Source organism: Argiope bruennichi, chromosome 5 (assembly GCF_947563725.1).
Source record: "Argiope bruennichi chromosome 5, qqArgBrue1.1, whole genome shotgun sequence".
NCBI lineage: Eukaryota > Metazoa > Arthropoda > Arachnida > Araneae > Araneidae > Argiope > Argiope bruennichi.
Genome location: NC_079155.1, coordinates 73,540,008 through 73,563,287, shown reverse-complemented (window position 1 = coordinate 73,563,287; position 23,280 = coordinate 73,540,008). Strand labels below are relative to the sequence as shown.

Sequence of the window (23,280 nt, the reverse complement as noted above, 5' to 3'; positions counted from 1 at the left end):
TGCATCTCAGAGGAATTTAAAAAAAAATAAATTAATTATACTTTTAATCAATTAAAAATTAACAAATTTTGATATTTTGCAGAAATGACTTCCACAAATATTATTACACAAAAACTAACTTTACAATATTTCAAAATATTGTCTTTTCAATGTTTCCAATTAAAAAAGTGTGCAAAGATTTTTTTTTTTTTATTTTAGCAATTTTTTAAAAAATATTTTTTAAACTGAATTTCAACAATAGTTCACATTGTTGTTGAGAAATTCAAATCATTTATTATTTCATACAATATTTAATCTCAATTTTTTTTTCCAAAGAAAAAAAGGATTTCATTTTATATATGTATAGTTTGCAAGATAAAAAAAAAAAAATGGCTACAATATTGCAAAATTCAGAAGACAGGTGAACTGGATATTTACAATTTTAATAATACAATGATTATATGATGCTGGGATTGCATTAAAATGATTTAAGTACACAATAAACAATTAAAAACGATACAGCTTTAAGATGCGACTATTCCATAGACACATGGACATGAAGTTATATCTAACTTACTTTAATAACTTTAAATATAGCCAATATCATCAGCAAACCAGATGGTTATCAAAGATGCAAATACATAAATATATGTATATTAAGGAGCTTCACCAAACTGATAACTAAACATTTAATCCTAAATGCAAAATTACAAGAAAAAAAATTCTTCATAAATACTTTTCGAAAAAACTTTCATAATGTTAATATTTATGCATATTATGTTATGTTATAATGTTATATTATGCATTTTCATAATAAATGAATAAAAGAGAATTTATATACAGAATACAACGTAATCAATATCGAGTGAACCTAATTATAGATTCTGTCTGCTTAGCTCAATTATAAATATAAAAATTGCTGAGCTTCCATGCTATTACTATCGTCTATTAATATTTTTTTAGATGCTATTAATCAGAGTTTATACAAAACATTTTCTAGAAATTGCAAAAAGTATTATCACCCTAAAAGACAAGGAATAAAATGTAGCTATGCATGTTCAAAATGTAAATTTTTTTTGGTACTTACTTATTACTTTATTTTACTTATTAATTTTTTTGGTACTGCTTATGTACTTTTACTTGGTACCTGTAAAGCTCATTGTTTGGTACTTATATTAAATAACATTTGAGAACATGCTACAGTTTTAAAAAACTCTAGATATTTAGTATAATGCAACAAAAAAATTCGTTCCAAAAGGTAAAAAGATCCAAACTAGATATTTTAAAAGCATTACTGAAGAGAAACTCGGATAAAATTTCAATTTTCTATTAAAGCAAAACAATTAAAGACAAAAAACAATTATACAAACATGATTAAAAATTTCTTATTTATAGAGATCAACATTTATGATTTTAAAGCGGAAAAATCTATTAAATTTTTTGAAATGTAATCAAATATTAATAAAAGTTCCATAATCATGCATAAATATTTTACTAATTTTGACCAAGTATTTAACATTTTTACAAAAAGACAAATTACTTCTTTGCAACTTTAGTTAAAATATTGGTTTGCTCAACTTCTTGGCCAGTTTTTGAGAGTTCTTCTAAATATTTATCAACCTAGAAAGATATATATTATTGGCATCAGAAATTCTATTTAAATCCTTTCAAAGTATCCAAATTAATTAATGTGACATAAGAAAAATTTGCATAATTGGAGTTTTACAAAAAAAATATTAAATTAAATGATAAAAAATGGTTAAAAAATCGCTATAGAGCATATTCATTGTAAAATAGTACAGTTTATTGTAAAAATAGAGATAAAGATTAAGCTTTGGTGTATTTTTTTAAAAACCATGTATTTGTTATTTAATAAACATTTATGCCATATTGAGAATAGAGAAAGTAGATCAAAAAATAAAATTAAAGCAAATTTTAAGAGAAAATCAACTTACATGCTATATAAAAGATAAATTAATACAAAAACAACCACATGTAATTTTACTGTACTCTGTCTCCATTTTATAAAATCCATGATTCTGAATGATTGCTGTACCAAACTTTCATCAAATTAAAATTAATTTCCTCTGAAACAACAACCGGTTTTCGTTCTACAATTATTTATTATTCCTACAGAAACCTGATCCCCCAAGTTACCTATTTGTTTATTTTTTTTCCAGACAACTACTCACTAATTATAGAAACACAATGTATCCCATGCCTTTATAGCTAATAGTTATGGTAAAAAAATAATTATCAAATATTTTTACTTTTAAAAATTTCATATTTTTATTTTGGAATGTAAATTAAATAAAAATTTTGCTATATTTTATAGTCATAAAAAAGAAAGTAAATCTTTGATTGGCACTAGGCTGTTTGGTTATATCAAGCCATTTCAGCAATAATGGGGATACAGTGAAGAATGCAAAATAGATCTGAATGTTAACATCTCATATGTAGAACATTCAGAAAATATATGTCAGTCATCAATGACCACTAAACAGCTAATGCTGTCACTACTATATGCCTACCATGAAAAATTCTCTTTCACATTACAGATACATGAAAATAAAAAAAATAAAAAATAAAAAAATTTTAAAAATGCTTTTAAAGACTATGGATTAGAATCAACTGTATATTTTTTAACACAATCAGGTTAATATACACCTAATCTTTTTTTCAAACAAATCAAGAGAAAGAATAAATAATGAGATATATTATTTTGAAAAATGTAAGGATAATTACATTGAAAATAAAAATACTTTAATTAAAACTTACATCTTGTAAATATAATGTACTTTGCTCTTGAGGTTTAAAAGACTTTGACTGCTCAAAAAATATTTTAACGGTTTCAGAAACATCACCTTCTCCCACACCCTACAAAAAGAAAGTATGGAAAATAAAAGCATGTACTGTATAAAACAATAATATCAATTTCAATTTTATTCATCTGTCTAATAACAAATAATAATAAAATCAAATCGTCTAATCAAGAAACATAACTTAAGAAAAAAAAAGCCAATGAATATTTTCTGCACAAACATATTAATCCTGTAGAACTTTAGAAATACAGAATTTTTATAAAACATTTATAAAAGAAAAACTCAGTAGTTTCCAACAGCATTTCCCAAATGCTTTTGAATTTTCATGATTTTATGCAAACTTATTGTGTGAATTATCTCAAAATTCTCTAGTGAATACACAGATTTCTCTGTTTAATTCTCTTGGTGCAAAAATAATGCAGAAGTCTGCCATCTTAAGTACTGCCACAGCTTAAATTGAAAACTAGATTTCAAAACAAGAAAAGCCAAACCATTTCATAGAGTTCAATGAGATGAAATCATTAACAATCATAAAACAACGTGAATTTCAAATTCATTATGGAAAATAAACAGAAAATGTGAAAGTTATAAAATCTGAAAAATTTCAATTCAATTGTATCAGTTTTTAGAAACAGACACAATTGAAATAAAAAGACAGGTTTTTTATGGCTCACAGAATTCATATTTTCTTGCATATAACTTAATTAACTTTTGTGGTTTCAGACAGAATATGATGACAGTAAGTTTACAGATAACAAAGTAATAAGCAATTTAAATTAGAATACTCATTTCTTGTGACATTCTATATTATTATGTAAACAATATTACAAAAGGATTTAGTGATTATGGTGTGCTTTTATTGTGTATCAAATGAAAAAGAAAAAATCAAATTTATTCATTTAAAATTGTTAAGATTAATTTTGGTGACTTCAAGAGATGAAAATCACAAAAGAAATGTGCAATTAAATACTAATTTTAAATCATTATCAATCATACAAATTCAATTAAATAAATTTGCTGGAAATTTTAAAGATCTCAAGGAAATTATTCCATATTTAACTAGATAGCATATAGTACAAAATTTTAAAAAATCATGGATAAGATTGTATGAATTATTTAAATAGCATATCATTAGCATAATTTGTCACCAGTGATGCCACAAAATAAGGGGTATGACAGAATCCCTTAACAATTTCAAAAAAACTTATAAAATGTAAATTAATGAGACTTGTTAAATTTCTTTCATAAACTTAGTTGTTATCAAAATTTGCAAAAACAATGCATTTACCTGCTCTGAGTAGGTATGTCGATGAAAGAGAGGGTGTAAAAAGGCCTTACAAAATATATATCCTTTTAAATAAAAAGGGACAATCCATATTGCAGTTTGACACAAAATCAGTAATTAGACACATGTGGAAAGTATTCACAATTACAATGCTCATTCAGTTTTTTTTTTTTATTTTTTTTATTTTTTTTTTTTCTTTTCTTTTTCTGAGGTGCTTGAAATAAACATAAATAATTTAAGCAGATATAGGACATTAGTTACCAGAAGCGTAAGATCTTTGATGCCATTATTGATGAACCCCATACAAAAGTAAATATAGCAAGAAATCAAGTACTGTGTAATTAATTGTGTTCATACAGCTAATGCTGTCCATTTAGAATAAATTAAACAAAAAAAATCATTTGGCATCTCATTCTGCAATAATTATCAAAGATTTGTATATTCATTTGTTTCCTTAATAAAATCTTGAAATTGTGCAAACTTAGTGGACAATCTGTATATATGTATTCAGAAAGACAAAATCATTTATTTCATTCTTATATTGCACAACTTTTTGATATAACTTTTAATAAAAATTATTAATTTATAAATTTAACACAGTTAAAGAAATGGTTACATACAACTGAACAAACAAAAATATTGGTATTTTAAATTAAAACAATTACAATTTTTATATGCCACATTAAGTTTGTAAGTAACATTAATATTACTGGTTTAAACTAATTTCAGGTATAAATTCAATATGTAAATCTATTAAGGGTAATTCTATTTCATACAAAAGATAATATATGCATAATATCCAGCATTTGCAAAAAAAAAAAAAATCATAAATAAATAAAATTAACCACTTTGAAAATTAGATAAAAACCTCTTGTAACAAATCTGAAAAGAATTTCAAACCTAATCATAAAATCAATGAAAAAAAAAGTATTTTCTTCCTTCAAATTTTTCAAATCACATGGTAAAACTATGATAAAAAATAATAAAAAGTTATTCATACATTTTCACTCAATTACAAAAAAATTTTACCTCTTGTAAATCATCAACCATTTCCTCTTTTGACGCTTGAAAAATCTGAAAATAATTCAGACATTTTAGATAATTTAGCTGTAAAAAATAAATACTAGCAAATATCCTATGTTGAGTTAAATAAAAGAAAATTAATCAAACATCTTCAACATATTTTGATGCATTTTAAAGAATTCAACAGAGAAAAGTGGACATATTTTTACAGACCTTGCCATTTTGTTTTCAATTTAAAATAATAAATAACCTCAAAATAAATTTAATATTTTTTTTTTTTTTACAAATACATAAAAATGTTTTCCAGTATCCTTTAAACTACACTTTTTCTTTCAAAATAATTTATAAATTAAACAATCACATTTACAGAAGCATTCCCAATTATCCTCCAGAGAATAGGATAACAAAACATATGTATTCCGGCTTATGATATAACAGCAATGAATTTATTTAATAAGAATATGTTTACGCGGGTGAGAAATATTACATATTGCCTCAAACTGCATTTTAGTGCTTGTCCTTATCTACTGCAAATTATTTTACTTTTTTACTGTTTTTCAATATAAAAATCTTCTACAGAATATCGCATATAAACAATAATAATTACTTACTGAAGTTTTGTATTATAATTTTTTTTCTCTTAACCATTATGTCTTACATATCTAAAAATATATCACTTAGCAAGTAGAGTATTTTTTCTCTTAATCATTATGTCTTACATATCTACAGGGCCCAACTTAGCCTAATTGGGACCCAGGGAAAAAACATCTTTTGGGGGCCCTCACTGCTTTATTACTTCAATAATGGAGAACCGAACTTTAAAGTGGTATTTAAATTTTTCATCTCATTATATATAACAAGAAAATTGACTAGAACCTAATATATCTATCAAGTCTCCCCCCCAGAACGAAATGGTCAGAATAAAATATTGTTCTGTCCATTTTATTGATTTTTTGACAATTTGAAACGTAAAATAAACTGTCTATTCGATTTGGGGCCCCTCTGATGTGGGGGTACGGGGCAACTGCCCCATATGCCCCTGGACTTAGTCAGGTTCTGCATATTTAAAAATATATCACTTAGCAAGTAGAATAGAGAATAAACAATAAAATTTATGGAACTTTTTATTTCCCTTTTTCTAAAAATAGTTGCAACAAACTTCGTCAACATTTCAAAACACTGCAAAAAGCAGAAAAATATTTTTCTTCTACCCCTAGAATGTACCAACACATTCTCTCCCCTTCTCTAAAGCCTCATCAGTAAGCTCTGTTCTCAATCATTCCTTATCCCAATTACTTCTCAAAGCCTTTTGTCTATTAGCCCAGAGTAATGAAATTTCTATTTCATTGAAAACATACTATGGAAACAAACTCATATTTGCAAATATATATATAAATTGAAAAGCAACATTTTTAAAATCTGCTTTGCACAAAAAGTCTTTTTTGTGAATTAATTAAGTTGACTTATAAGGAGGAACAAAATAAATTACAGATGTTGCTGTATTTTTTATAATGTGTAAAATATATATACCCATAAAAAAATGTTATATATCTATCATTTTTCATTAAATAAAATTTTCATAAAACTCAAACTTTTTAACAAATAATTACAATTAATGATCTAATTTGTATATAACCAATTAAAAATAATCAGGCTTAAGTTTATAAAGTGTAGATTAATATGATACTAAAACAAACGCACAAAAAAAAATATTAAGAAAAACAATAATATAATCATCTTCCTACACAAATGTTTTACCAATATAATTTCTCAAATATATTGAAACTAGATTATTCATTTCTATTACATTTCACTGAAAAAAAAATGTTTTAATGAACAATTCACCTTGCTGAAAATCTTAAGTATCTGTGTAGTCTGCAAGTTATAAACTCGTTTCTCAACAGCTGGCAAAAGCATTTTAACCCATAAGTACAAATTCCCTTTAAAACTTTCTGCAAAAAAAATAATAAATACACATGAATAAACATATACAAATAAAATGCATATAAAAATTGTTTAAACTAAGAATTAAACTAGAAAATATTATTAAAGATTTTCCAAAAAAAATGAATAAATTAATAATGATAAAATTTTTCTTCTAAATTTCATTATGAAACATAATTAATATTCATGGATATTTTTTGAAACACATATACTTTTAAATATAGTATACACAAACAATTTACTTTTCTTAATAATCGATTCAAAGGAAATGAAGCATCAAATATGAAGTAATGGAACTTCATGAAAATATTTGATAAATAATATATACACAAAACAATGTTTTTAATTGAACAGTTTCATTAATTAATATTTGCATGCTTTTATTTAACAATAGATATTTTTCAAATTTTCATAATAAATTAGGATAATCACAAAAAAAAATCCCTTGGCATAATAAAAAACCTTTTCTCCTGAATGCAGAACCCCAATTAAAGAGACGACATAATCAATACCATATATAAGCTGGTCATCTATTTAGTTCATTCCAAATCCATTTTTGGAAATTTAACTACATTTATAAAATCAAATTTACCACTTAAAAATTATGTAGTTTAGAAAATACCTTTTATAATTACAGCAATCAAGTAATAGAAACTTATATTTAATTTAATAATTATGATATTTTATCAAAAAAACTTTATAAATATAAGTTATGAGCAGTAAATAATAAAGAATGTAATAAAAGTTTGTAAACAAATATCAATATTTCACATACCACCATCAGAACCTTTAGTGAAAAACTCCTCAAGAATTGCTGTCTTGTCAGTATACTTAGGATGTTTACCCAGTTTTGTACAAATTTTCCTGAATCTTTGGAAAGAGTTATCTTCCACCTGTGTTATTTCATCATCTAAATATGGTACAGATGAAAGAAAAATATACATAAGTTAAGATTTAGGTTTTCATATGGAAATGTTTTCTTTCCTTCGGCTATAAATAAATATTGTCACACCCTCAATTTTCATGTAATCAATTATTATTAGAATTTTAATGTATTAAAAAATTATTAACATATTTACAGAATCTTTAATTTCATCCTAATAATTAAATATTTTTAATAACTTTTTTTATTTTAGTAATAAATTCCTTAAATAGCATAAAACATCATCTTAAATAGCTAAAAAGAATAAAATTCAAATCCTGAAATAAAACTTAGCGGGAATGAGAGAGGGAGTTTCTTGGAATTAACATTTATACATCAACAGCATTTAGCTTATATCACAGTTTCATTATGCAGCAATGTATGAACTTAGTAATAATAATAATAAGAATAAATGATAAAATTTTTATAATTGATTAAGATATAGTTTGCTCAAGCAATGAATGAATATTTGTTCAAACTTTCCATCAGAAAATATACTATTATACAACCAATTATTTAGAGTGTTGCTTCTTTCTAGTTAATGTAATAATTCAATATGCATAGGATATGAAAATTTATCACATCAATTCAAAGAATGGAAGCATTTCTAGAGTATCAAAATTTAAAATGTAGAAGGTTAAGGTTAAAATGTAAAAGGTTAATAATATATTTTTTTTAAAAATTCAATTACTTAAATAGGATACAATTGTATTTTTAAAAAATCTTACAAAATAATATAAAACAAAATATTCTAGCATTATTCATTAAAGAAATGTTGAGCATGAATTATTTAAAAAAAAATAGTTGCATTTGATGACCAGCTGGATTACTAGAAATATTAGTTGTCTTTAATTTCAATTGATGTTTTTGTGCAAAGTTGTAAAGGATTTCCTCAACAGAGTATTTTAGAGCATCGAATCGCAGTAAATTTAAAAGCCATTTAATATTAATATCTTGCACTCTTCTATTTATTGTGCATGCAAACACTGATATTGGAGTTGGATACCATGAAATCACCAGGTGAATTAAAGCTTAACTCTCAGGATAACGAATTTTTTAATAACGCTTTGTAATCTTGTAGTATTGGAACTCCCAATTCTCTAATTTTACACATAATTGCACAGATAATAAACACATCTTTTTTCTAACTCTTTAACAGTGTAAGCAGCATGGAAAATTATTCTTCAAAAAATGTTTAGAAATTGTCAAAATTAAGCAAAAAATAACAATATTAAATTTGAGACATTATTAAGAAATATTTTTTAATTTTTGAAATAGTGTAAAAATTGTTTAGGGAAATTAATCCAACTAAAATGTTATACAACTTTAATTAAATAAAAAAATTAATTGTACATTCCTACTCTTTAAAATATAATTGTGTCAAGTTTTGCAGTAAAAATCTACCACACAGTATGCCAATAAACACAGATTCTTCTTATTTCAAATGGCAAAAGTTTAGAAATTGCTTCCGTATTTGAAATTAAAATGCAAAAATAATCGAGAAAGTTTCAACATCTTGCAAATTAAACATGCGATTATTAGAATAAATAATTTTTTTTAACAATCAGAATAAAAATTGCATTTAAATCAATGAAAATTATTTTAATAATATTTGTTAATTTCTAATGTTATGTAAAAGAAATTAATACACACACACGCAGATGTACCTAGATGTTATAAAGTAAGGGAAACAAAAAAAGTATAACAGCACATATTCATGGCAAAAAAAAAAAAAAAAAAAAAAAAAACCACAGCTTAAATTTCAGAACATTATTAACCAGTCATCAAAAATATTTTTAAAAAATATATTTGTTTTTATTCATTTTATTTGTTAATTTTAATTTTGTTTAAGAGCTACGAGAGCTAAAATACTTTCAGAAGCACAGCTAAATAACAGCCATTTAATTCAAGCATTTATTTTTAAGGCAAAGAAATCAGACAAAATAATATATGTTGGTTTTATACAGTAAGATTATAAGTTTGCATATGTATTTTCAAAACAAGATCATATCAATAAGAAATTAAATAATGTGATGGCATGTTGTGATATAATAAAGATTTTCTTAAAAAATCCCACAGATAAAATATTGAATAATATTATTATATTTTCACAATACAAAAGCCAAATATCAAGTGCCATTGTGGAGATATCACACAATACATTTACTAATGTTACTTAGACATTCTAAATATTGAAGACACCGTGATAGAGGTTTAAGTTCTGTCAGTTAAAATAAAATTATGGTGTAAGTGAGTATTTATGTCATCATTCTAACACTGTTAAGATAAAATTTTCTGAGGCAGAGATGATATTAATGATAGATTACTGTGACTAAAAATAACATGTTTTTTGAGTAACACCTTTAATATTTACATCTCTTCTTTAAAAAAAAATGTAACAATTTATTATAGTTACAAAGAACAAAATATAATAAATAATCTTCTTCAACTTTTTCTTTAATTTTAAAATAGAAGACTTTAAATAGCTATTATATGCATACATAAAGCTTTGGATTCTGATGATAATTATATAAAAGAGTCAATATAAAACTTTGTAAACCCTTTGGCAATGAAACTATTATTTTAGTTTAAAAGTCAGAATATCAGGCATTAATTCAATAATACCTGACATAGATGGCTCATCATTATCATCATTTTCTGCTGTCTTTGCTTTTCCAGGAGTTTTCTTCGTAGGTGTTTTCTTTGTAGGTGAATTTGATGAAAATTCTGAAAAAGGAAAAATGAAAACATCTTTATGTGAATGATAAATGCATCACATCTCATACAGCATTTTTGCAATATCCGAATTTCTCTCTATCTACATACATGCACATACAAATAAGCATGAAAACTTTGTTATCAGCTAATTTCCACAATATAACACAAGATTGCATGTACGTGTAATGATAGAATGAGAGATAGAGTAATTTCTTTGATTTCTGGAATTTGCTTAGCTTCCAATTAATATTTCCATTTATTTAATCTGCAACTATAAATAATAGATTATGTTTATTAGTATTAAAATTCAGTGTGAAATTATCTAAACAGAGCACTATTGATGTACACAAATTTCATAACATGCTCTAAGCTAAAGAATAATTTTTGCAGAATTTAAGTTATCATATGATATTACCTTAATTTAACTACTATGCCTCTCGTTCAAATTTTTTAGAAAGTACTTTTGAAACATCATGATTTGAAAATTCTTAAATACTTATATATTTCAAATAACATTTTATATTATTATATATATTTCAAATAACATTTTATATATATTTCAAATAACATTTATTTCTGTTAGCCGGGCGCAAGCAAAAAATTGCCAAATAATGTAGAGTTGCACCAAATTTCTTACGCCAAATTCGTGTTTGGTTCACAATCCATTAATTGGGCGCAAGTGAAAAATAGCCAAATAATGTAGAATTCCGTCAGATTTCTTATGCCAAATTCGCATTGGGTTCACAATTGGCGACATTTGTGCCCAGCTAATGGAATAGTACCAAAATATTTAATATTTTTAATAATTATTAATATTATACAGGTATAATATTCAAACATGCATGCATTTTTAAGAAAAATAATGCTAGATACTGCACATAATAATAAAAATGAATTAAGAAATTTAATATTAAGCTTAAGATATTTTACTTAATCTTAAAATCTGAATTCAACAAATGTCATTAGTTAATTTTTAAAAAGCAGAGAGTTATATATAAGTTATAATATGTTTAAATTCTCGTTCAAATATTGTATAAACTATCAATTTTTAATTTAGACATTTAATTAACAATTCTCATGAAAGTATGAAAAATATTCAACACATTAAAATAAATTCCACTCTAAATTAACTGAATGGTCGATTATTTCCATCATCTAACAATTTTTAACTATTACAACAAACGAGATTACAAATGAAATTATTTTTTATATATATAATAATATTTTTATGGTCTTGCTTATTTTTCATAAGACTTTTTGAAAATCTATAAATAAATAGGAAATAGTTGTTTTGAAACAGAATCCTTGCTACTTTAAATAAACTAGCAAATATCATAAAAGAACTATATTTTATAGCCTATATATAGAACAGAAAATAATAAACGAAAAAAAAGAAACAACATGATAGTTAAATGGTATATATAAATTTGCAACTTTATTTCAAAATGATTTTAAAGAATAGGAATGAATTAGAATTTCTATACTCTGTTTCACCCTAACTTGGCAGTAGTGTATATTCTAGGGATGCCGAATCGCAGTCGTTATCAGGGGAACTGGGTTACTTTAAAGTACAAAGTTACTAGAAATGCAAATCACTGGCGAAACTTCATCTCGCAAATTTTTCGCCAAATAGTAAATATTTATTTACTTTATTATATTATCACTTTATCGGAGAATTAATTGTTTCATTATTTTCATTATTTTTTAATATTATTGATACATTATTTTAATAAATCATTAATGTTATTTCATTTCGTTTCATCGTTTCTGAAAAGAAAACCCTAAATCTTTCAATATTCGGTAAAAGCGTAGTTCGGCTAATGTTTTTCGAAAAGATATCTGTATAATCGTTCACATCTTTTAAAACTTTATCTAATGTTGAGATCTCATTTCTACGAAAATATGCATGGATTTTTCGTCAAATACAGGATAATGTAAAATCATAATATTTTACAAGACCTGAATGTTTGGCGGAGATGTAAAAGAAAAGCGCGCCAAATATTTGACCTTGAAGACCGGTTCTAGCCAAAGTGGAATTCATTATGTTAATCTTTTAGTTTTATTCGTTCGCTTTATTTACAAAATACTTAACATATAAACACTTCTAACTTGAGAACAATTTTAAATACATATTGATAAAAAAAGGATTTCTGTAATTTATGATATTATTTGATAAATTTCTGCGCATTTTAACTATTTTAAAATCGGAATTGATGGAGAACTCTTTCCCAAAGCGGAGCGTCACATTTTCTACCTTTTACAATACTGCCAAGTTAGGGTGAAACAGAGTATAGTTTCTAATTTGTATCAAGAGTAATGTACTTATAACTAGAAATATCTATTATAGGGAAAGAATGAAATGTGTCATTAAAGTAAATTAACTAATCAAAATAAGATACTGAAATATGTAAAGGTATTAAATAAAACTGAATAGAATTTATCAAAAACTTGTATTCTATAAAATCAAACTCAAAATTCATTTTTTTTATCAAGTGTTTGCAGCGAAAAAAAAAATCTTTAAGCAGCATAGCAAAAATACTAATGCCTTTATACATATCTGCAGTCCAATTCATGAAAGACTGTTCATTATCAAGATCTTTGCATAGTGTTATAATATTTCTATTTTTATCATTGTATTAAAAACAAGATTTCACATAATTGCAAATGCAGTCAGTCGCAGGTAAGAAAAATATTTAATGTATTAAAAAAAATTATTTTTCTTTTAATTCACCTGTACTAGAAGAGACAGATTACCTTGAAGATGAAAAAAATACTTAAAAGAATAAGATTAAATAGAAATAAGTATTATAAATAAAAAAACTTAATTATAATTTCACAAAAGTGTAACTGACTTAAGCTTATCTTTTTTACAGAAAAAGAAAGAGTAAATATAGATGTTTACTTGCTATAATAAATACTAATACATAAATGCATATTTATAAAAGATATTTAACCTTCTAAACATTTTAAGACTTCTGGTTGGTAGTCTTCCTCCAAATCATCCCAACCTTCAAGATCATCTGTGCTCTCTATCTTTTTCGTAGTAGCTCTTGCTCTTGAAAGTTTAGTAAAAATACATCGTACATGAAACCATTGCTTCATCTCACCTCCACTCTCCGTGAAAGGGTTGGGAATAATCTTTGCAATTCTAACGAGTCCCTTATCAATTTTTTTATTGCATTCCTTACATCCAGCAGTACCTCGCTTTGCAAGATCTATACAATATCTGTTATTAGCCATAGATAATCTTATGAGAAAATATAATTTATGTGATAATTTATGTGTAACTTTTATTGGGTGGAATGTAAAAGAATACTTCAGATATCTTGTACTCCAGTACACATTTTGGAACAATCTGCTAATTTGCATCCACACCTGAAATTAAGTAATACATTTTAATGAGGAAAAAAAAAAGGACTTATTGCATTTAGGTATTGCATTTTCTCATAAATAATTATTAGTATCATCAAGTAATCATTCAAATGTATTTAAAGCCAAAAATTATTACAACTTAATTCTTGCATTTGTTATTAATGATGATTGAACAAAAATAGAAGCATTATTATTCCATAGAACTTTCATACTAACTGTTTTTGAAATTATCTAAAATAAAGGATTTTAAATAAAGTTAAAATTATCGCCATAGCAAATTATTATATTATCGCAATATCAAGTATTTCAAATATAATTCTTAAACAGGAATGAGAATGAAATTAAATGTATATTTAAAAAGTTTTCATTCTCTAGATTAAAACAATAGAGACATAAAATTAAAGCATATTTTAAATGTACGACATCATTGAAGAGGAATTGGTAATAATTATTTCTGCAATTATAACGACTAACTTATTGACGGGAGATTAGAACTGATGATCTAAATATTAATCTTTAAAAAGTTAATAAATAAAATGTAAAAATATAATTTTTATACGCCAAAATTTTTACATAATACAAATGAAATGGCTTTGACAATAATTTAATCCTAATGGTAATGTTAAAACATAATCATCAGTTTATACTGACAGGAAATAAAATGAAATTTCTGAATCAATACACAAATTTATATATTTGATTTATTGAAAACTCTCAAGATTAAAAGTAATTGGAATTAGTACAAATTTAATTATAATTACTTTTAACGTTTATTGCCAAAAAATTTTACAGAAATAAATTGTGCGAAAAACAGTACTAATTCAAATATTCAAGAACTAGTGCCATGTCAAACATGCCGAAACAGGAGGGCAGCACAGCAGACGAGATAGAACAAAAACAAACAACTTTCCTTTTCAGTTCACTTGCAGATTGCTAAATTTTTTTTCTTCCTTTTATGTTTAATTGTGATAAATTTCGAATAATTTTCCATGTTATTTCTTTAGTCAATAATTATCAACGCATTGATTTGATAAAATTTTGTAAAATATTTTCTGTTGAATCCTTTTTTACAATAATTTTCGTTCTAAAAATAAATCTTTAAAAAATTTTATTCCTGACCAACATTTACGACTGAAAGTATTTTATTGGATTTTTTTATGACTAAAAAAATAATTCACATTTTATTAACTAATATATGTATTTTGATTTCAGAATTGCAGCGCTTCACCGTTAAAAAATATGTTTGTTTTTGATATCATCTGTGAATATTTGTCTGTTTTCACCTCCTTATCTTATAAAGGACTGGCAACAAAGTAGTCTTGAGTTATTGAAATTATTGATATGAGGGTCAGCCTGAGAGCTTTGTATAAGTATATTGTTTGCTAATGTTAACTTTTAATTTGCTTTATAACTTCTTTTTGTTCTTTTAAATTTTTGCATCGAATATTAAGATTGCTTATGTTTTGCATGAAGTTCCCCAGATGACAAAATTATTTGTAAAAATGCTCAGTTAAAGTACACAGGACGTGCGTGTGTGTATGCAGGAAGCTCATTATCTGGTCTGCCTTTATTAACACAGAAAATTACTCATTGAGGTATTTGTTACAGTTATCTTTAATTTCTTTATGCGCCACATTTTTGTGCTAAGTTATTATTGCTTTTGTTCCACTCTGTAGCCAGTGGGAGTGGCATCAATGACTTCATTGTAGTAACCATGCGTGATATTCAGTTTTCCCCTTTGTATGTTGGCGATAGTTTTGATCAAAAGTTACTTGTTCTAAAACCTTATGAGAAGAAAAAAATGGTCATAATTGTGAGCTTTATTATGTGTCAATGAATTTCAGTCCTCGCTGAAATATACGTCAGGAAAGAAATGTGTAGTTCTCAAAAACGCTGAATGTAAGGTATTGTCTTAAAGCTGCTAAACTTCTATATTTAGTAACTAAATATACTGTGAAATATCTTGAACTTGTAATATCATCCCAATAATTTATAGCCGTTTCTGAACTTGTATTTAGAGTTAAACATTAAGAACTTAGATGAATTATAATCATTTTATTTGTTAAATGATAACCATGTTTTTAAGTAGTTGAATAAACTTAAAATTCGTTCCAGAATTTTTTTTCTTTATTTCATCTTTTTATGCTTTTAATTGCGATTATGAAGTTTAAAATGCCATTTGCATTAGTAAACTTGAATTTTCTGATTTTGGCTAGCAAGATATTGCACTATCAAAGTGATTCATTCTCTATACAATGTTGAAAAATATATAATGTTATATCAATTCAAAATTTGCTTCATAATTCTTCATTATTACATATCTTAAAGCTAGAAGTTTTTGTATTTGCTTTTAGTAAACAGGTATATTTCTAATAATCAAAGTATTATAATTAATGTTTTTGAAAAATAATAGTATCTTATCTGACATATCATTAGCACACATCTTGATGATATGTTTTCTATTGCTGTCTTTGTTTATCTTCATATTTTTTTAATTATTATTATTCAGTCTTTTCTTTTTTATAAGTCACATTTCTTTCTGATAAAGCATTTAGAGAATGAAATGATTTTGAATTATTTCATTATTAGCATTGCTATAACTTTGACAGTAAATTTTTATTATATTAAAGTATCTATTTCAATTATATTAAAGTATCTATTTCAGTGTTTATAAGAAAATAGTAAAATTGATGAAAATGAGATTCACTAATTAAAATGTACTGCATTAAACCAGCTATTTTAAATTAAATGTTATATTTTAATTGTATTTTATTTTAATAATTAAAATAAGATTTGCCTTTAAAATCATTTTATGTAATGGTATAATTTTAAATTTAAAAATTTTAACATTCTAATTTATATTTTAGATAGAATATAGTTTCTAAAAAATTACCGTTGTTTTAATAGAAATGTTTGTGCATACAGTAAATATATGTATGTATATTACATCTGATATTTTTAGATACATTTTTTAGAAGTATGTTGGTATTTATATAGATTTCTTTTGTCTTTACAGCACACCACACCATGCGTGAATTCAAGGTAGTTGTTTTGGGAAGTGGAGGAGTTGGAAAAAGTGCCCTGACTGTTCAGTTTGTGTCTGGAATGTTTATGGAAAAATATGACCCAACAATTGAAGATTTCTATCGTAAAGAAATTGAAGTTGACTCAGCTCCTTGTGTGCTTGAGATACTTGATACAGCTGGAACTGAGCAATTTGCATCTATGCGAGACCTGTATATAAAAAATGGGCAGGGTTTTGTTGTAGTCTATAGTATTACCAGTCATCAAACTTTTCAAGATATCAAGAATATGAAGGAACAAATAATGCGTGTCAAAAATACCGAACGTGTGCCAATTCTCCTCGTTGGGAATAAAGTTGATCTGGAAAACCAACGTGAAGTGACTACTCTGGAAGGCATGGGACTTGCTCAATTATGGGGCTGTCCATTTATGGAAGCTTCCGCTCGAAATAAATGCAATGTGAATGAAGTCTTTGCTGAAATAGTTAGGGAAATGAATTATTCCACAGTTAGAGAAAAGCAAAATTATTGCTGTTGTGTTATTCTTTGATAGTAAGTAAAATCTGTTTCTTAATGTCATTTTATTTCTGCATGTATATAAATAATAAGCTTTCTTTAAAAATCAGTATATGTGATATTGCATAGCTTTGCATGCTTAAAAAAATTTTTGAAGGAAATTTATAAGTTGATAGATAATGTCATTGTTTATACTTTTAAAAGCCTTACTTAACTATATTGGGATCAAAACTTCCATTTTCTTCACGAGTTTATCATATAATTTGTTTTTAAAAGATTATATTTTTAATACTCTACAAAGTGTTTGTATCTATATTGTGAAATATATTATTTACTGTCTCAAGTTTATTTTTTAAACTAAGTAAGTTATCTGTTTGTTTAGATTTATTTTTTATGCATCTTATTCAATTAAATTTAAATTTTAAAATTATTTTAAAAATATTAAGTAAACATCAATTAAAAATATACTATGTTTAAGGTTTTTAAGAACACAAATAATAATTAAAAAAATTGTCTAATGTTTATAACTTACTGTTATCATCAGTGAGAGAATATTTTATTTCTTTTTAATACCTTAAAAATTGGATATAAGTATCAAATGATGGGCTATTTACTTTAGATTATGGTTTGGTTAAATTTAGGAATATGTACCAGTCTTTATTTAAAAAGGCTTTCTTTTAACTTTAATTCTTTAACCCTGTACTTAATTATCAAGTAATTTGAAAAGTTGAAAAAAGTCACAAACAGCTGGAATTTTTTGAATTATTACTTCTGGTTACAAGATCTGTGATATGTAAAAATATATGCAAACTAAATCATTTGTTCATATTGATTATAAAAGTTGATTTGTAAAAACATTTGGCCCAATTAATTATTTTATAAATAATTGAAAAAAATAGCACATTTGTATTTTTCTATTTGTTTATCAATCTGGGAAATGGGGTGAATTCTAGTGAACGGTACGCGCCAAATTTTATAGATAAAGTCGCCAATATGGCAACTCCTCTACGCTTCCAATGTATGGCTTCCAATGTATGGCAACCCTGTTAAGAGAATGCGGTGATGTCGGTGACGATTCGGGGCTGTCATCGGGGGTGTAATGGGGGGGGGTGTCATCGGGGGTGTAATGGGGAGATATCGGGGGTGTAATTTTTAAACCAATCAGGTTCGAAATGACTTTGAATTTCAACCAATTAGGTCAAAATGCAGCGTTTAATTTCTGCTGCTCCTCAAGTCTTCTACCGAATTCTTTCTTTTCTCTCGTCGCTTTCTCAAGTGGTGGCAGCTTCTTCAGATTTCTTCTGCTTGTCTTCCCCAAGTCTTGTTAAGTATTTATTTTCTTACTCTTTTCGATTTTTCTTGTGGTGCAATATGGCTGGTATGAATGTTGGAAAAAATTGCATTTTTATTTTTGTTCATTTTTTAAAATTTAACACTGTTCAAATTGTGCAATTTTTAATTATTTTTATTTTCTGTAAATATTAATGAGAAACGTTAATTTTTCATTTTTATGATACTTCTTATACTAATTATTTTTAATTTTTATAAATACTTCTTTTTGTATACTTCATGACAAATTTTTATCCGCTGTAATCTTCAGAAAAAAATCTCTGAACACAATTCTTAAGATTACTGCGTCCGCTGGCTTTGGCGAGAAAAATTTGGCGCCAAATCGCCAAAAGGTACCGCTACCTAGAACTGTCCCTTCATATTTCTTAATAGACCTATTTGATACATTAAAATATATCTTCAAAATATTTTAAAAACATTCTTTATTATTAGCCAGTAGACTTTTATATTCTTTTTTTTTTTTTTTCCAATAATGGATTAAATGCCAGTTTTTCTGGTAAAAGAAATATAAAGTTTTTAGTGAGCTTGCACCAAAAAAAATTACAGGTTTCTTATATTATAGGAATTGTTTGGATTATTTTGACACATAGATTTAGAATTCACTTTAATTTCTTCAGTAATTTTAATGAGTTATATAATTTATAAATTATATAGTTATATAATTTATAAATTATATTTTAGAGGTATTTTTCTTCTACTTTTCAGTGTTTTGTTTTTCAAATTATTTAACAATTTTCTTTCTGCACATGAGGTAACTGAAAATCCAATTTGCTTTTAAAAAGCATTTTATTATATAGGATATAAAAGTTATAAAAATTGGTTTAAATCTTCCATTTTAAATAAATGTATCAGTGTGAGTGTGTAATATCGCAAGTTTAAATTAAATATTTAATTTAAAAAGATATTACAATAAATTGTATTTTTTATTTCTCATAGTAGTAATTATTTTAAATGTTTAAATCGCTGATTTCTTATAAAATCGGTATTTAATTGCATTTTATGGGAGAGGACTACACTTTCCCCCCCCCCCCCCCCGTTTGAAATTTGCCAGAAGTCTATATATAAAATTTGGCCAGATAATTAACATCTGATTTTCAATTATACAATGAGGATAACAATTCGATAAACAATGACATTTTCAGTAAAATTCTTTAAATGATATAATCTTTTATAATATTTTGAGATACTTCTTTTAAACATAAACATATAATGTTTCTTATCTAATCAGTTTTAAAAAGATAAATGAACAATTAATCACGTGTTTTGGGTTATTTCCTGCTGGAATTACTCTGGAAGATAATTATCCCCTTTTCCCTTGAAAACTGTCTGATCATGTAAAGAATTGTATAGTAATTGATGTTGATAAGAGGAAGGGGGGGGGGGTATTTCTAACTTAACAGCTACTTATTTTCTATGGATTCATTTATGTTATATAAGTGTGGCTATTTTAATTCTGAAATTTAATTTAAATTTAGTATTTTAAATTTAATTATTAAATTTGTAGAAGTGATATTATCAATGATAGTATTTTTATTGAGTTCTTTAATTTAAAAATGTTTTATATTGTAAAATTTTTATAATTATCTTTTAACTATAATTTCAGGATTTTTTTTTTTTTTTTTTCTATATTACAAAATTTATAATAAAAAGTTTAACAGACTTGTAAAAACTTCATAAACCATATTTAGTAAAAATTATTCTTAGTAGTACTGTTTTGATTCTTTGATGCATTTGCTCTAAGATATTGAGACATTTTCCTGTCAAATTTTACATTGATTTTTCTAAATGATTTCATTATAGTAATTTAAGAACTAAATAAAAGTTTCATCTATTTTCCTATCTGAAAGGATATGCATTTTTAATCAGCTTTCATCCTATGATTTTTATTTTAAACTGATGTATGCAGCTGGTAGATAAAGTATATTTTTAAATTCATTTGTTTACTGTCAGGATTCTTATCCCTAATAATATCTGAATTTCTGCTTTATCGAAAAAAATTGAACAGGCACTGAATTTACCCTAACCATGATTTCAATGTTGCTACTTTGAAATATTATTTGTAATCAGTTACGAGACTTTTTTATTTTAATTATTTTTTCTGTAGTTACAGCTTTAGATGTGATCTTGGCTGGATGCCCAAAATGAATTTCTTAGACATGTAAAAGAAAAATTAGTCAGAAAATAGATTAATAATTAAAAATTAGGAAAAATGTGGAGTAAAAAATTAAGCTTGTAAACAAATGTAATTAATGGGTAAAGTTGCATTTTAACTATTTGTTTAGTAAATATGAATATAATTACCTCATTAACTCGTCATTCCTGTAAAAGTCTAGATGTATAATTTTTGCCAGCATCATCTGCAATTTCACTTAATTATTTATGAAGCTAAATCAATAGTCGTGGTAATGTTCAATATCTATTGATAGCTAAACTATTTGAAGAATTTGGGTTTTACAAACTTGCTCAAATTATTAAAAAAAAAAAAAAGGTTAAACAAATAATTAAATATAAAATTTTTCTTATTGGAAAAATTTAAGTAACTTATTTGCTTATATTTCTGTCTTATTTTAATGCAATGCTTAAATGAATGTTTCTATAGCATTGATAAGCTGTTTTTAGTTATTATATGAATTTGATTCTGTCGTTTTACAATTTAAACATTTGTTGGCAAAAACTTTTTGTTTTCCTACTTACCTTTAAATTGAGTATTTTATTCTAAGTATCATCTTGAACTATATCTTCTAAATGTGTTATAATTTCATCTCAAATTCAGGAAATTTTACAATTCATATGTTTGAATTTCTGATACCTGTAAATTTTTTATATGAATTAGATATCATATATGAAATTTTATATTCATGACATATAATAGTTTATGCAAAAATGAGCATTTTATAAAATATTTATCTCAGTTGGTGTACAAATAAAGTATATAGGTAAATTGTAAAATTTTTTCATTGGAAGTGTTTGTAGAACACTTGAATCCCCTAAATGTTGCATAGATTTGAAATATTGTATTTTTATTTCTTCCCATTATAAAAAGATTTGATTGGAAGTGGTAGTAACTACCATGGTGAAATTAATATAGTATAATATTTTTGATTAAAATATTTCATAATTAGCTCCAACTTAAAATATCTAACATGTTGATGTCTGTTGTATGAAATTCTGTGTATTTGTATTAATGCTAAGACTTTTCTCCCTTTCCCTCCTCTCATTTTATATTTTAAGTAGTTATGTTTCATTCTGTAAAAGGCAGCCTAACCAGTTGCTGTATTATAAACTGTTGGTTTCACAACAGCCTTTCTTGCCCAAATATCCTTTGTGTATGTTGCTTCTATTTTATGTTTAGTTATTTTGATGAATCTAAATTTTAAATTGAAACTGCTTTCAAGGCCATGATAAATCATGGCCTTGAAAGTCAACATAACTTCATATCCTTTAGAGATTTGCAGTCTAAATTAAATTTTTCATTGTTCTTTTCTTTTTATTAATTTTCCAAACTCCTCTAAATAAAATACCTTCCGAGACTGATGTTTTATTTTTGTATTGAGAAAATACCTTTTTTAAAAATTTAATTTTGTTTCATGATTTCTGTCCTAATAATTAAACTTCTAAATATTGGAGATTTCCCTTCTCCTCTTGTTATTTGCTCTTTCCTGAAGGCTAATTAATTTCACACTTTAAGAATTATTATTGTAGATTTTTTTTTTTTTTTTTGTGGCTATTGAAAATATTTTTAAAGCATTTCAATAAATTTATTTAATGAATTTCATTTGTAATATGTTTAACGTGTCCCAATGGAATTTCATTTTCAGGTCATAAACAAATTGGCAACTGCTTTATTTCTTATTGTGGACCAATGGCCTGATGCTATTGCTTGAAAGAAGTATGGAAGGCTGCCTTATTGACTGTATTACTACTGCTCACTTTCTAAATGAAGATGTTCTCGTGCAATATATAAAGTACCATAATGCCTTGTATCTGAAGTAATAAAAGATACAACTAGGAGAACATACAACTTTACAATAAATTAAATGACTTCAGAGCAGAGGACTACTTAATGAAATGCCTCCATTCTGTGATGACAAATACCGAAGATATGTAATTTGTACATCCAAGCATTACTTAATGTAATCCTTTGGTTTGTTTTCTTTTTATGAATGTGCAATTATTTCAGGTCAGTTTGATCCCTAACATTTGTATAAATCATTACAATTAGTATCAACGATTAAGAAAATCAAAGGATTGCACATATATCATGAAATTATGACAGCAATATATTTTAGCTTTACTGACTAATTTAGTTTAACTTATGCTATGTTT

At 25.4% G+C, this 23,280-nt stretch overlaps 2 protein-coding genes across 7 annotated transcripts in view; one reads left to right on the top strand and one right to left on the bottom strand.

The window, feature by feature from the left end:
- The window catches only part of LOC129968517 (DNA ligase 3-like), a 103,067-nt gene extending 88,101 nt beyond the window's left edge, over positions 1 to 14,966 (bottom strand). For 3 of the 4 annotated variants that reach the window (XR_008784419.1, XM_056082488.1, XM_056082489.1), the window contains exons 1-8: positions 14,827 to 14,966; positions 13,648 to 14,068; positions 10,601 to 10,702; positions 7,829 to 7,963; positions 6,955 to 7,061; positions 5,116 to 5,160; positions 2,758 to 2,856; positions 1,520 to 1,599 (exon numbers count right to left, since the gene is read on the bottom strand). Coding sequence is in view for 3 of the 4 variants with exons in the window: in XM_056082488.1 (XP_055938463.1) it covers positions 1,520 to 1,599; positions 2,758 to 2,856; positions 5,116 to 5,160; positions 6,955 to 7,061; positions 7,829 to 7,963; positions 10,601 to 10,702; positions 13,648 to 14,062 (983 nt within the window). In the remaining variant the exon portion in view is untranslated. Of the gene's footprint in view, positions 1 to 1,519; positions 1,600 to 2,757; positions 2,857 to 5,115; positions 5,161 to 6,954; positions 7,062 to 7,828; positions 7,966 to 10,600; positions 10,703 to 13,647; positions 14,069 to 14,826 lie in introns of those variants that run through there. The other variant, XM_056082490.1, reaches the window with a different exon arrangement.
- Positions 14,967 to 15,364: 398 nt separating this feature from the next.
- On the top strand, positions 15,365 to 22,915 carry LOC129968519 (ras-related protein Rap-2c-like). Of its 3 annotated transcripts, none has more exons than XM_056082491.1 (3): positions 15,365 to 15,660; positions 17,082 to 17,640; positions 22,773 to 22,915. In XM_056082491.1, the coding sequence occupies exon 2, from the start codon at positions 17,093 to 17,095 to the stop codon at positions 17,636 to 17,638; it is 546 nt and encodes a 181-aa protein (XP_055938466.1). In that variant the 5' UTR covers positions 15,365 to 15,660; positions 17,082 to 17,092; the 3' UTR covers positions 17,639 to 17,640; positions 22,773 to 22,915. The 3 variants fall into 3 exon arrangements, with proteins under 3 accessions (XP_055938466.1, XP_055938468.1, XP_055938467.1); XM_056082493.1 differs by lacking the exon at positions 15,365 to 15,660 and adding an exon at positions 15,710 to 15,964; XM_056082492.1 differs by lacking the exon at positions 15,365 to 15,660 and adding an exon at positions 15,710 to 15,969.
- Positions 22,916 to 23,280: the final 365 nt, after the last annotated feature.

Coding starts and splice junctions, on each gene's coding strand:
- LOC129968519 (XM_056082491.1), top strand. CDS start 17,093: ATGCGTGAATTCAAGGTAGTTGTTTTGGGAAGTGGAGGAGTTGGAAAA.